This window comes from Bos grunniens, chromosome 19 (assembly GCF_055505025.1).
Source record: "Bos grunniens cultivar Pamir isolate PY7600 chromosome 19, Bosgru_T2T1.0, whole genome shotgun sequence".
In the NCBI taxonomy this organism is placed as follows: Eukaryota; Metazoa; Chordata; class Mammalia; order Artiodactyla; family Bovidae; genus Bos; species Bos grunniens.
The window spans coordinates 42,518,557-42,532,658 of NC_141183.1; the positions used below are offsets into that span (position 1 = coordinate 42,518,557).

General features: G+C 37.5%; 1 protein-coding gene across 8 annotated transcripts in view; it reads left to right on the forward strand.

The window, feature by feature from the left end:
- Nucleotides 1–14,102, forward strand: part of SSH2 (slingshot protein phosphatase 2) — a 246,720-nt gene that overhangs the window by 147,891 nt on the left and 84,727 nt on the right. The window contains exon 1 of one of the 8 annotated variants that reach the window (XM_086359937.1): nucleotides 432–552. The exons of 6 other annotated variants lie outside the window; for them this stretch is intronic. Coding sequence is in view for 1 of the 2 variants with exons in the window: in XM_086359936.1 (XP_086216062.1) it covers nucleotides 10,896–10,918 (23 nt within the window). In the remaining variant the exon portion in view is untranslated. Of the gene's footprint in view, nucleotides 1–431; nucleotides 553–10,646; nucleotides 10,919–14,102 lie in introns of those variants that run through there. One more of the 8 variants, XM_086359936.1, reaches the window with a different exon arrangement.

The window sequence follows — 14,102 nt, forward strand, 5'->3', positions numbered from 1 at the left end:
GGCAAGGGCTGTCATTAAAAGAGTTCCCATTATGAAAACCACTGATCAGAAGTCTGGAAACTTGAATGTTTGAGACATTGCTTGATTTGTTCTTGAGGTGACCTTGAGCTTTTTATCCTTGACCCAAAATATTTGTATTTATTTACTTGGTTGCATATATAAGTTTGACTTCCTAGCTTCACATGAGTGCTTTCAGAAGCTTGAGCTCAGCAACAGAGAGCATATTGAGATAATTATCTAAAAGGTACCTTTCATAAAATTGAAAGATAGAAGCAGTTTTATTTTTTGTGTTTATAATACTAATGCTCTTTTAGTTCTGCAAGTAATTTCACACGTGCTCTTCTCTGAACTTAAGCTTGTGTCAGAATCACCTGGATGGTTTATTAAAACACAGGTTGCTGCCCACACTCCCAGAGTTTCTGATTCTGTAGGTCTGGGGTGAGACTAGAAAATTTCAATTCCTAACAAGTTCCTAGAGGATGCTGGTGATGCTGATCCAGGGACCACACTTTGGGAACCACTGCCTTAAAGTATTCCCGTGAGGCAGATTGGGTAAGTCATCATTCACACTTTGTAAAGTAAATAAACTGAAAAATCAAAATGATGAAGTGATTGGCACAGGGGTTACATGATTTGTTCTTGGTAGAACTGAAACTAGAACCAGCATTTCCTGTCTCCACATCTAGAACTCTTAACACTGCTGCGAAGTCCTGATGCATATGTCTTTGTATCTATGTGGGAACATTTCTTTAGATAAAATTCTAGCAGTGGAATTTCTGGGTCTGATGATATGTATGTGTTAAAATTTTGATACATGCTGCCAAGCTTTGCAGTTTGCTTTGCCAATTAGCTCTTACCAGCTTATATACTTACATAGGTGTCTTCACCAACCCTGGTAATATTAATAATGATACTAGATAGCAGTTAATTTTTTATTGAGCTCTTACTGTGGGCCAGGCATTGTTTTGAGCACCATGCATATTATCTCATTCTCTGTTCTTAACAACGTTGACTTAGGTGTTATCCTCAATTACAGATGAGAGGCACAGAGATGTTAAGTCATTTGTCTGAGATAATACAGCCAGGATGCAAACACAGGCAGCCTCAACCCAGGACCCCTGCTCTTAAACACTCCTTTGCATTTCCCTTACTTTAGGATCCTTTTGTATTTTTATTGGTCTTGTGCATTTTTCTTCTGTGATTTGCATGTTATTTTTCTATTGGCATTTGTTTTTTTCCTTTCTCATGTATTATTCTGTATATTCTGAATATGCTTAACAATTATTTTCCTGGCTCTAGTGCTTGTTTTTTCATTTTGTATCTTGTATAAAAGTTTTTAACTTTTATGTAGTAAAATCTGTCAATAATTTTATGATTTTTCTATCTGGCTTTTTAAAAAACTCTTCCCATCCACTCCCAAGATTATAAAAGTACTCTTTTGTATTTTTCTAGTGTGTCTACCAGAGAAGGCAATGGCACCCCACTCCAGCACTCTTGCCTGGAAAATCCCATGGACGGAGGGGCCTGGTGGGCTGCCGTCTATGGGGTCGCTGAGAGTCGGACACAACTGAGCGACTTCACTTTATTTTTTCGCTTTCCTGCATTGGAGAAGGAAATGGCAACCCACTCCAGTGTTCTTGCCTGGAGAGTCCCAGGGACGGGGCAGCCTGGGGGGTCACACAGAGTCGGACACGACTGAAGTGACTTAGCAGCAGCAGCAGCAGTGTGTCTACACTGTAAAACTATTTCACTTTTTAAAACTGGAATTTATCTTTACAGACAGACTTGGAGATAATGTGAATCCAGTTCCAGATACCACAATAAAGTGAATGTGACACTAAAGCAAGTTACACAAATTTTTTGGTTTCCCAGTGCATATAAAAGTTATGTTTACACCATAGTCTACTAAGTGTGTAACAAAAAGCAGAACTTACCTTAATTATAAAATGCTTTATTGAAAAAAAAAAAAAGCTAACCATCATCTGACCCTTCAGCAAGTCTTGATGTTTTTGGTAGTGGAGGGTTTGAAATATTTCGAGAAATACCAAAATTTGACACAGAGACATGAAGTAAGCAAATGCTGTTGAAAAAAGGCACAAATAGACTTGTTCTACATAGGGTTGCCACAAACCTTCCATTTTTTTTTTTTAAGTGGTATCTGCAAAACGCAGTAAAGTGAAACACAATGAAACAAGACACGCTGTTTTTATTGTATGAAGTAGAGCTTTAACTTCACCTTTTTCCAAACGGATAGTCGTTGAGTCCAGTACCATTTATTTAGTCCAGTCTCACTTCCCTGATTTGAAATGCTATTCATATTATATATTAAAAAGTTTTCTCTCATACACCACTACCACACTGTTACTTAATATAGATTTAGTAGACATTTTGATATCTTGCATCGCAAGGCCTCCCTCAGTGTGTGTGTGTTTTACTATCTTAGCTACCCTTGCTTATTTTCTAGATAAGTCTTAGAAACAACTTGCCAAATCCTACTTTTAAAAACCCTATTGGGATTTTGATTTAAATTGTACTGAACTAGTTTTGGGGAGAATTAACAGCTTTATAGAATGAGCCTTCCCGATGAGGAATGTGATATGTGTTTGTTTATTCACTGTTTTTAAAATGCCCTTCATTTAAATTTTACACTTTTCCTCATATAACAGTTAGACATTTCTTATTAGGTATATTCATGGGTAGTTGTTTATAAAGTTTTTGTTGTTCTTGTGAATAAGCTCTTCTTTCCCATGACTTTTTCTAATTAGTCTAATTTATAGGTGTGTAGTGAAACTGCTTTTTATATTTGCTTTTATATCAGACCACCTAGCTGAACTCTTGGTCCTTATATCTAATAGATATTTTAGTTGATTTTCTTGATTTTACTGAGTGAATGATTATATCATCTGTAAATGAGTTTTCTCTGAGTGTAACTCTTTGTTGCTTCAGCTTAGGCTTTAGTGTGTTAAAGAGTAGCAATGCTCCTGGTCTTGTTTTCCATTGTAAAAGGGATGCTTTTTATGTTTTCTGAATAGATGTACTGTGTGCTATAAGTTCCAGCATAGATCACGTATCAAGCTGAGGGCATTTCCTACTATTCCTAATTTCAAATATTTTAAAATTAGATACAGATACTGAATTTGATTAGATGTTTTTTGGCCCTCTGTTGGAAGGATAATATTTCCCCCTTTCTTGGCAATGCAGTGACATAACTGAGTTGCGAAAGTTGAATCGTCCTTTAAAGCTGTTTGCATTACTTGTTAACATACTGCTGGAATTGGTTTACTAATACTTTTAAGATTTTTTTCTCAGATATTTGTTGAATCTTTGGTGTTATCTTTGTCCAGCTGGTATATGATGTGTAGAATGATTTAGGTATAGTCTCCCATCTTTTTCTAGCTCTAAAGCAGTTCTTTAGCAGCAGTTCTATACTTTAAAAGCCTAGAACCAAGAGGTCCTACACTAAGTGTTATAATTTTATGATATTGTTTTGTCTTTATATTTTTTAACTTCCTTGTTCTATTTAATAAGTGTCTTTATCATCTTTGCTACTTTAAAATCTAGATTTCTCCTCAGAAATGGACAAAACATAGTTATAATAATTGGTAATTCAGTTACTGAAGCCACACATTCATTTATGATTTAAGAGCTTTTTATCTCTGGTTGGTGGATAAAGAGACTAATAATAATGTTGATAGTTTTTAAAGACATGAGATGTCTCTTTATTTTGAATCAATACCATTTTCGTGATTGTTTCTGATCCTTAAATAGGTAGGTAATATAACTTTAAAAGGTAAAATATTGTGTAAAGTGTTATCAATTAAGTTTGCATCAAGTGTATTAATCTCCTAGTGTTACAGTCTTCAAATACAAAGAAGTTAATTTTCAATTGTCAGAGTAAAAGGTACATTTGTGTTTTTATTAGTAGTAATAACTTTGTGTGACTTTACCCACACTTAGGCTGCTTTGAAGTAAGTAGAGCAATAATTGGCTTGGAACAGAGAGGGAGAAAGCCCTCAACTTTGGCCACTAACTGCATAAAGAAGATGAGCAGGAATAGTGAGGTCGTGATGCACTCAAGTCAAGATTTCTTTGATAAAGTCTTAATTAATTTTTTTTTCTGAATTACTGTTCTTCAGATTGTGTGCTCACTTGTAATCACTCCTGAAATGGGGCAATTTCTGTAGATTTACAGAGAAACCATTGCCCAAAGCCAGATAATTAAGGATGTTGTCATTTTCTGGCTCCAAGAGCTGTTGGATCTTGGAGTAATAGAAGGGCTAAACTGCAGATCCTCTTGCTCTGTCCTTACTTGGGTTTCTCCAGTAAATGTGAATCTTCTTAATTACCGTATGTAAAATTGCCTTGGGGCTAGAGAATAGTGGTGTAGATGCTATCACACAATGTTTCTGAATTCCTACGTGTGTGCGAGCTCAGTCGTGTCTGATTCTTTGCGACCTGTAGCCCTCCAGGCTCCTCTGTCCATGGGATTATCCATGCAAGAATACTGGGGTGGGTGGCCATTTCCTCCTCCAGGAGATTTTCCCACCCAGGGATCGAAAGAATCACCGTGTCATTGGTCAGTGGATTCTTTACTACTGAAGCACCTGGGAAGCCCTTCTGGATTACTAAGATGAAAGCAAATTAATAATAATAATTAGTATCCTAACTACTTTCAGATAGATTTAGCTTTGCATTGTTAGAATTATACAGGATGTTGCTTCCACTAACGTAATTAGGTTTAACTTGAAGAAATATGCTAAAAGCATCAAGGCGTTTTTAGGTGTTCCTGTGATTTGGAAAGGATGTAGTAAATGATTTATAAATAGATTGTTAGTACTGCACACCAAAGGGCTTATTTGGGCTCACTTCCTTTTTGCAGGTTGTGGGAATTTGGCCACTCTTGTTTTCTGCATTAATCTGTTTTCAGAGGGCTGTGACCCTTTTTTTAGTCACCTGAGGGATTTGGCATTAGTTGTGTGTCTGTTAAAATTACAGAATCCAGAGGCTTGAATTACTCTCCAGTAAAGAGAAACCTCAGTGTTAGCCTGTACTAGAGTAGGTTTTTGTTTTTTTTTAATTGTAAGTTCGGTTTTCCAGTTATAGAAGACACAGAATTATTATTATTATTATTATTTTTAATAATGACATTTTTTGAAATGGTTCAAATTGTTGCTTATGTTTTTGGCGGGAGTAATATCTGCTTCATTTTATTAGGGCTAGGGCTAGAGATAGTTAATAAGAAAGAAAAATTAAAATTTCAGTTATGATTGTTGCTTTCATCATTTGTACTTACTGTTTACTGACAAAGATTCATGTGGCTATTCATGATCCGTAACAGCATATTTCAAGCCCTAACAATTCTAATTGTGGACTTGACATTGCTTGTCTTCTGTGGTGTCTGTATTCTTAAAACTTAATGCCACAGACAGGCCTGTTTACAACCTAAGAAATGTCAACAGAAGGCTGAACAGGTTTATGAGCTTAACTTCTTAGTTGTGTGTCTCATCTTTGTTCTTTAAATTTTGTATAATAAAAGCCAGTTGATCTTCATAAGGAATAAATTGAATATGAGTATTTCTCATTTTTCTTCACTGATTTTAAATAAGTATCACTTTAACATAGAGCTCTTAAGAGAGATGTCATTTCTTTGGAACTCTCCTCTGTTCCAGGCATCTTTAAATTACTGTGTTTCTCTCAAAGTTAATATATCCAGTTCTTATGAACACCAAAAAAATTTTAATTTGCTATTATTATATCATCTTTATTTGGGGGGAAAATTTAGTTTGAGAAGTTGGAACATTTATGAGGTAATGTGAATTCTCAGTGTCAGTTTTTCTTCCCAGGAGGGGAATGAAACAGATTCTGACAGTGTATGAAACTGAACTTTTTGGTCATTTCTTTGACCAGATTTGGTGTAGATCATTTTATCAACCCCACCTCTGTGATGCTCATTCCTCCCCAATGAAATTTCACACTCAATTCTTAAAGTATCCCTTTCATTAAATATTCTATTTAGAAATTTTTAAAAGGTATCTTGGATCACTCGTTCAGTGTCTTGTCACTTGTTATTGTGGCTGATAGTAATAGTCTGGTGTGTGGAATGAAACAAACTTGAGTTTCAATCAGTTTCACCACTTACAGGCTGAGCGACCTTCAACTTATAACCACCATAAAACTTGGTTTCCTCACCAATAAAATGGAGCTTATAGTGTCTATTAATATTAATTAATGTAGTTAATTGGGCTTCCCAAGTGGCGCTAGTGGTAAAGAACTCACCTGCCAATGCAGAGGACGTAGGAGACTGGATTCGATCCCTGGGTCGGGAAGATCCCTTGGAGAAGGAAATGGCAACCCACTCCAGTATTCTTGCCTAGAGAATCCCATGGACAGAGGAGCCTGGCAGGCTACAGACCATGGGGTCACAAAGAGTCGGACACGACCAAAGCAACTTAGCATGAAAAGTAGTTAATTTAAGTTAATTAAGTGTAATATTTATAAAGTACTGCAAACAGTAAACACTCAGTAAATGACAGCTAGTATGTTTGCCCTTTTGAACATGAACCAGAGTATAGGAGAAAGAATTAGAGTGGTGCGACAGCCTGGTAGGAGAAATGCCATCATTTGCATCATTGTCATATTCTGGGCAAAGGGTGGGATATACAAAGAAATACAAGACATGGTTCCTGTGGCGAGGATACTCAGTCTGTTGAGAGATATAAGACAGATTAATTAAAGGATAAATAAGAACACAATTCAGCTAAGTGCCAGACGAATGGTGCAATTGGTGCTCTAAGTATTCAGAGGACAAAAAGTTATTGTAAATGAGCCGATTAGTAAAGATTTTATGGTAGGATTTGACATCTGACCTTTATTTCTGGCCCTCTTACATGTCTTGATTAGTATAAGCAGAGGTAAAGGGTACTTGAGCCGTGAGAGAAAAGGAAGACTGATGTAGCAGATGTCACAGCCATAGAGAGTCAGTGAATGACTGCTGTTAATCATTTGTGGTAGGAAGGAGAAATCCAGAAAGACTTTTGTAAAGACCGATCATGCTCTTTAGAAAATAGCTCTGAGTATATTTTGGATATATCATGTGGGCAGAATTTTAATCAAGTTTTTATCGAGTACCCACAGACTACACAGCACAGTAACCAGCATTTGCAGACTCTACATAGCTTATTTAGGAAGGCTGCCAATTTTACAAAGGCTGTTGTTGAATCAGTACCAGTGGCTGGGAGTGCACTGTGAAATCCCCATAGGCAGCATGAGAATAGAAATCACGAAACTATCTGCTAGTGGTTTTATGGTTAAAAAGAAAGGAAGAAGGGAATAGGGGAGGAAAGAAACACATTCAAGTAACCCAAAGCAAAACCTCCTTCCCTGCTTTCTCCAGGTGCTGAGCTCTAGATGCGGTTACATCAGCACCATGTGGTGGGCAGGGTGGTTCCCACTGGCACCAAGAGAGGGCTTGTGATATTTACAGTGGAGTGAGCTATCGGGGGAAGGGTGTGCTGATTTTGTTCTTAATGGCTTGGCTACCAGTTTAATGGCCTGGTTGTCAATGGTTCATCTTATTTAGCGTTCTATAAGCAATGTACGGAGAAGGCAATGGCAATGTACAGCCCTTTAGTTTTAAGTATACATAGAAAAACCATCCTAGTGGACAGGAGGCTCTTTTACACGTATATGAGTAAGCCTATGATCAAACATCAATTAATAAAGGCCAAGTCTCATCACAAGGACACATTTTTTCTATTTCTTTAATTTTGTATCTGTACGAGATGATGGATGTTCACTAAACTTATTGCGATAATCATTTCATGATTTATTTAAGTCCAGTCATCATGCTGTACAGTGTGCCAATTATATCTCAGTAAAACTGAAAACAAACCAAAAACTAAAAAATAAAGACCAAGAATTGTATAAATGCCAGGTTACTTAAGGCCCAAAGTATGATAGTTTAGTAATACTGATTGAAAGAAGAGTTACTGCAGCTACTGAAGATTCAGCAGACTGTGCCTTGTTATGCTCTCCTGCACTGAGAGGAATGGCAGACTGGGACTGGATATGTTTCCATTTCGTGATTCTAACGAAATGAATTTAAACCCAGGGTAATTTTTTCTCCCCAAAGTTAAAGAAACACTGATGATTGTAGACTGGCTTGCTATGATCTCTTCTTCCTTTATTTCTTACCTCCTCGGAAATACATTTGAGCACATCTGTTGAGAAACCTACCTTCGTCTTGGCTCTGAATGGGTTTGGGGCCTGTTCACCCTGTGCCTCACCTGTGGTCCACCTCAGTTACGATGGAAGTCCACTGTGCTCACACTGCTGGACGTCTTCATTGCCGTTTTAGACACTTGGAGAAGTTCCCAGCAAAGTTACATGCCTTTTAGTCCGAAAATGATCATGGCGTAAGAATGTTTACGATGCTTTTTAAAGAAATGACAACACCTAATCTCTCCCTCAATTAAAGTCAAAATCAACCAGAAAATATTGAATATCGGTGCTCTTCTTTATGGCAGTCTTGCAAGTCAATTTGGGGACATTTTTCAAAGGGAGAGTCTCTGTGCTTTAAAAACTTGCCTACCTGATGCACTGTAAAGTTGATAATATCTCATTCTTTACCACCTACTCAGCTTAAAAGTGAACTTGTCCTGAGTGAGAAATTTTCTTAATGGAACTGGTCTTACTGGTACTTAAAATCAACAAAGCAAAAGTATTGGCTATTTTTTTAATATTGCAGATAATGCATGCTTATGATAAGAAACATCAGAAATCCTCCTCTCCCCAAAAAGCATTACCCTTATTATTTTCCGAAGATGTTTACTGTTCTGTTAATATCCACAACTTTCTCTGTATGTATATCCTTTTAAAAATGCGATTGTCTTCTATCATCTGCTTTGTAATCTGTTTTTTTTTTTTTTTTTTTTCACTAAGCATATTGGGAACATCCTGCCATTGTCCTCAAATGCGTTTCTTTCATATCCTTTCTGAGAGTTATTTGTTTTCCATAGAACTGAATTCTGCCCTATTGTTGCACATTTTGATTGTGTTCAGTTTTTTTGCAGTTATAAACAAAGCCTCACTGAATGAATATCCTTGTGTCTAAATCTTTGCACATGTCCCTGAAGGAAATACCCTAAAATTCAATTCTGGGATTGCCAGACCAAAGGGTATACCTATCTCTAGAACTTTTGGTACAGACTGCCCGTTTGCTCACCAAAAATGTTGTACCTGTCTACAATTTTAGTAACTGTACCTCCAGCAATTTAGTAATTCATTTTCATAGTGCTCCTGAAATAATAAAAAGTAAAATCAAGGTAGAAGCAATTTTATCCTTCAATTCATCTGAACCAATTGAAGACGCAGGAAAATTGATCCTTATTTGTCTTTCCTATCAGGAATCGCTTTCATACCCAGTCACTGATGGAAAATGATTTGTAAGGTATTTGAGTGGAACTTGCCAGAAGATGAAATAATAGTACATTGATAAGATGAGGGAAAAACTAATTATCCGTAGATGGTGTTGAATATACACGTAGTGTTTGTGAATTTGAGTTTGCGCCCTGTGTTGTTTTTTTTTATTCTAAAATCATCACCATTTTTGATTTAGGGATTTTTGAGCTAAAAGATAACTGACTGACTTAGGGTCCTGCAGCAAATTAACCTTGAACAGCATTTCATTGTTTTCTGTTTAGGAAGTGTGAAGTGGCATTGAGATTTCCTAAAATTCTGTCTTACTAAGGATTGCTGCTGCTGCTTTTCAGTTGCTCAGTGGTGTCCGAATCTTTGCAACCCCATGGACTGCAGCATGCCAGGCTTCCCTGTCCTTCACTATCTCCCCGAGTTTGCTCAGATTCATGTCAATGATGCCATCCAACCATCTAAAAAAATGATCATATATATTAGTTTGTTAATGCTCGTAACTAAACTTGTGAAGTTAGAATTTCCTCATCTGGTTTGTAAAAGCCAGTGTATATTTCCCAAAGTTGGAGAGAGAAACTTTTTAGGGAACAAGCCATTTAAAATCTTGGGGAAAAAAAAAAGTTTTCATCTTTAAGGCTTTTTGAGTATTGAATATAGGAGAAAGGAGAAGAGTTGTATGCATTTTCTAAAGCTCTTAAAGAATCTTACTTTGAATGTCTGTGCAGATCTAAACAGTATCCAGAGGGGCTTCTGGCCAACTTAAAGAAAAAAAGACTGGAAGGAGAAAAGAATGTTAGAACGCAGGCCGCACTTGCCTGCTGGATTCATTAACGTTGGTTGCCTGCCTCTGTTTGAAACTGAGCTCTCTCCTTAATTAAGGTGTGTGTTTAAATCACAGGCAGAAAAAGTTTTGGGGTGAAGTTTCACTGTTTTGTAGTGGCAGCAGTCCTGGACATGCTGCTGGAACACAGAGGATGAGTTCAGCACCTTCTCTACAGATAGTTATCGCTGCCTACAGCTTGTCTCTTTTACATAGCGAGCCTTTGTTCACTGGAGAGTGGACGTCTGTGGGTTGGCCAGTCCAACTCCTATCGGAGACTGGAGGTGACTGATAAGGAGTCCAAAGGTCACAATGGACCAGTGTGGGGTCAGTCTGGCTTTAAGGGGGGAAAGGGAGGCATCAAAAATTGAATTGCCTTGTGGGAAATGTTCAGTTCATCAGCTTCAGCCTTTCAGCTTCAATCAGAGAAAAGCCACCAGCTGTCTCTCAGTCCGAAGGAGCAGGAAAGAAACAAAACGTTATTTAAAGGGTGTGATTTAATTGAACTGGATTGCGTTAGGGCTTTCACTCCAGGGACGATTTCTGTGGCGCTGTCACTCTGCTCTGCATACTGTGAGGCAGCAGATAACCAGATCAAAAACTGAAGGTAGTCCACAGTCACTCGGGTCTTTTGTTGGATTTCAGAATGAAACGTCAGATGAGCTTCAGGTATTTCACTTGCTAACATCACCATTTGGCCTGTTATTAGAACGTGGTGGGCCACAAAATAGGAAAGGCAAATAATATTTGCGTTTCTAATTTGGTCTGCTGCTTTTTAATTAATGGCTTTTACTAGGTATTTTGCTAACTTCTGAATTCAGATACTACAAATAGGTGATCACCAACCTAATTAAAAGTCTGCTACTGCTACTGCTGTTGAGTCACGTCAGTCGTGTCCGACTCTGTGCGACCCCATAGACGGCAGCCCACCAGGCTCCCCCGTCCCTGGGATTCTCCAGGCAAGAACACTGGAGTGGGTTGCCATTTCCTTCTCCAATGCATGAAAGTGAAAAGTGAAAGTGAAGTCGCTCAGTCGTGTCCGACTCTTAGCTACCCCATGGACTGCGACCTACCAGGCTCCTCCATACATGGGATTTTCCAGGCAGGAGTACTGGAGTGAGGTGCCATTGCCTTCTCTGAATTAAAAGTCTACTTGTTAATAATTGTCCTTTAAGTTAGCAGTGGTCTTTGTATGCAGTCATTGAGGTTGTAAGCTATTGTCCTTGTCCTCTAGTCTAGTGGAAAGACTGCGAGCAGAACTAGCTACATAATTTGCAGGGCCCAGCAGCTAATGAAAATAGGGGGCCCCCGTTCAAAAAGCATCAGAGCATTGAAGCAAGTGCAAGGCCCTTTCAAGCACCGCCTTAATGTGGCTGCACAAGTCACACATCCATGAAATGGGCCGTGACCTTGGGTATGAAATTAAATAGACTCACAGTTGGTCAGAACTTTGCTACTTATTCCACTTGCTACCTAGTCTTTGCTACTAATTTGTGTCTTTCTGAACCTGTTTCGCTTTCCATTTTCTATCTTCCTTTTCTGTCTGTTCCTGTTCTGTTCCATCCTCTCACCAAAGTTGGAGAACTTGCAGAAAGAATTGGGAGTACCTATACTCTGTCTGTAGTCCATGTGAACACATTCTATAATACTATTTCCTTCCATTTCTCTGGTGAAACAAACAAGATTAGGATTTTCTCTAAGGGAAGGTAATCAATTTAACTAAAATTAAATATTCTGTGTTAAAGTTTAAAAAGTGCTTTCATAATTAACATTTGATTCAAACAATTCACTTTTGAGGTAGCACCCCCTCACACACATTTTATATCAGTAGATCAGAAAAGTAGGCTTCAGAGAGGTTGAGAGATTTTTTTCAAGGTCAACCAGCTGATAAGTGAGATTCCAGTCCACCCCTTCTCATGTGGTGCTTCCTCACTACTTCATTCTGCCTCTGCAGTTCTGCGAGACCAAGGGTTAGGTAACAGTAACTTACTTTCTCAAAATTGATCTGATTTACAGAATTTTCTGCCAGTTTTCCAAAAATAACTGCTGGGATATAATGATTAATATTTGCAACAAGTTTTTACTTCTTTTATTGCCTATAATCCTTTGAAGTAATATTTTTGCATCATTTTAAAGGAAAGACATTGATGTTCAAAGAGATTAAATGACTTGTTCAGGTTATGTAACTAATAAATTCAAGAGCAGTGACTAACATCCAAGTCCTCTTTATATCTCATGCTTTTTTACTGTGCTATATTTACTCTGATTAATTTTGTATCTCTACTTGGTAAATACCTGTTCATTCATGTATTGATCACCTACAATGTTCTGGGCACTGGAAATGATCCAAAAAGACTAACTCTGAGCTCTTAGAACTTACATTCCAGAATGTAAATAAACTATTGTAACTAATTAGCTTATGATACAGTTATAAATAAAAAGTAAAGCAAAACAAAAAATGAAAAGTAACCTGGAAGGAGTGCTGCTTTAGAGAAAATGGTCAGTAAACTGATAAAATTTTTGAGCTGCAAATTAAAGGGTAGACATTTGGTGTAAATAAATAAAACCATTTCTTAGGTATGACAGGCAATCTAAATAAACAATATGAGGCAACTGTATTTATGAACATAATAGGAACAGATAAAGATTGCTAACTTAAACAAACATTAGCCTTCATGGTAGTTATACATTGACTTTAATCCTCTCTCCCATGTAGCATGGATTATAAAATCATAAGATCAAAAAAACCTAAATCTGGTCATTTCCTTCATGCTGAGTCACTAGCACATAAAGCAGTGTTTAATGTATTAGCGATGTTGGATTGTTCACACTGTTAGAATACAAGGACTGTAACGGCATGCTGCATGAAATGGCATGCTCTGGGTAGCTATTAAAAAATTCCAGAGTATCCAGCAGATTTAGGGAAGCAAAACTTCACTAGTCAGATTTGACTTTAATGAATTTCAAAATCTTGTCCAAAATCTTCTATTGTGCTGAAACCCTTTTGTATCTGGTACTCCAGGGCTTCAGTAGGTAAACTTCAGCCTAATGCTTGGGAATCTTTGTGATATAAGCAAGTTGATTGTAGAGGGATTTCCATAGGAAAGGAGGCAGCATTATGGGGCAGGTAAGAGGGTCTTTTCATAGGATTTGCCCGTTGTGTGCTTTAGAATGGCAGGAGTCCAAAGTATTATATTAATAGAAGACCCTTAGAAAGTCCCAGCCTTATCTATTCATGTGGGTTTCCTCTGGCTTCAAAGTTAAATCCAAGCACCAGTCATTCAGTGTTTGGCTCTTGTTAAAGCTGAGTTGTTATCTGCTAAAAGATGACAGGGTGGGAGGTGGGTACTGTTGATTCCCAATTGCCCATCTCTTCAGGGCAACTATTAATAAAGTTTCCTTTAATCCAGAGTTTTAGACTAAGTTCATGAATACAATGAAATCACTTGAAAAAGTGGGTCTGTAGATCAATGATTAGTACATTTATTTCTCTGCAGGAAAAAGCCATAGTTTTCACTAAATCCTCAAAGGAATGTAATGACCTTGCCCTCACCCCAAATTAAGAACCTGGAATAGACTGTTGTGGGCATTTGACTTAGAAATTAAGTAAGGTGTTTTTAAGCTATTTAACCTTACCAGTGAGATTCATTTATCCATTTTTAAACAAACACTCATGATTTTCCCACAGTGAAAGATTTTGACCTACCATTTTCTCTCTATTGAGGATTATGCAGCCTTTTGAATTCTCTCTGTCTGATAATCTTGGAGTAGATAATCTAAGAATGGTATTTGCGTAAAGAAAACGGAATATTGCTGTAAAGCCTGAATGTTTGTGTTCTTCAGCAAATAGTCA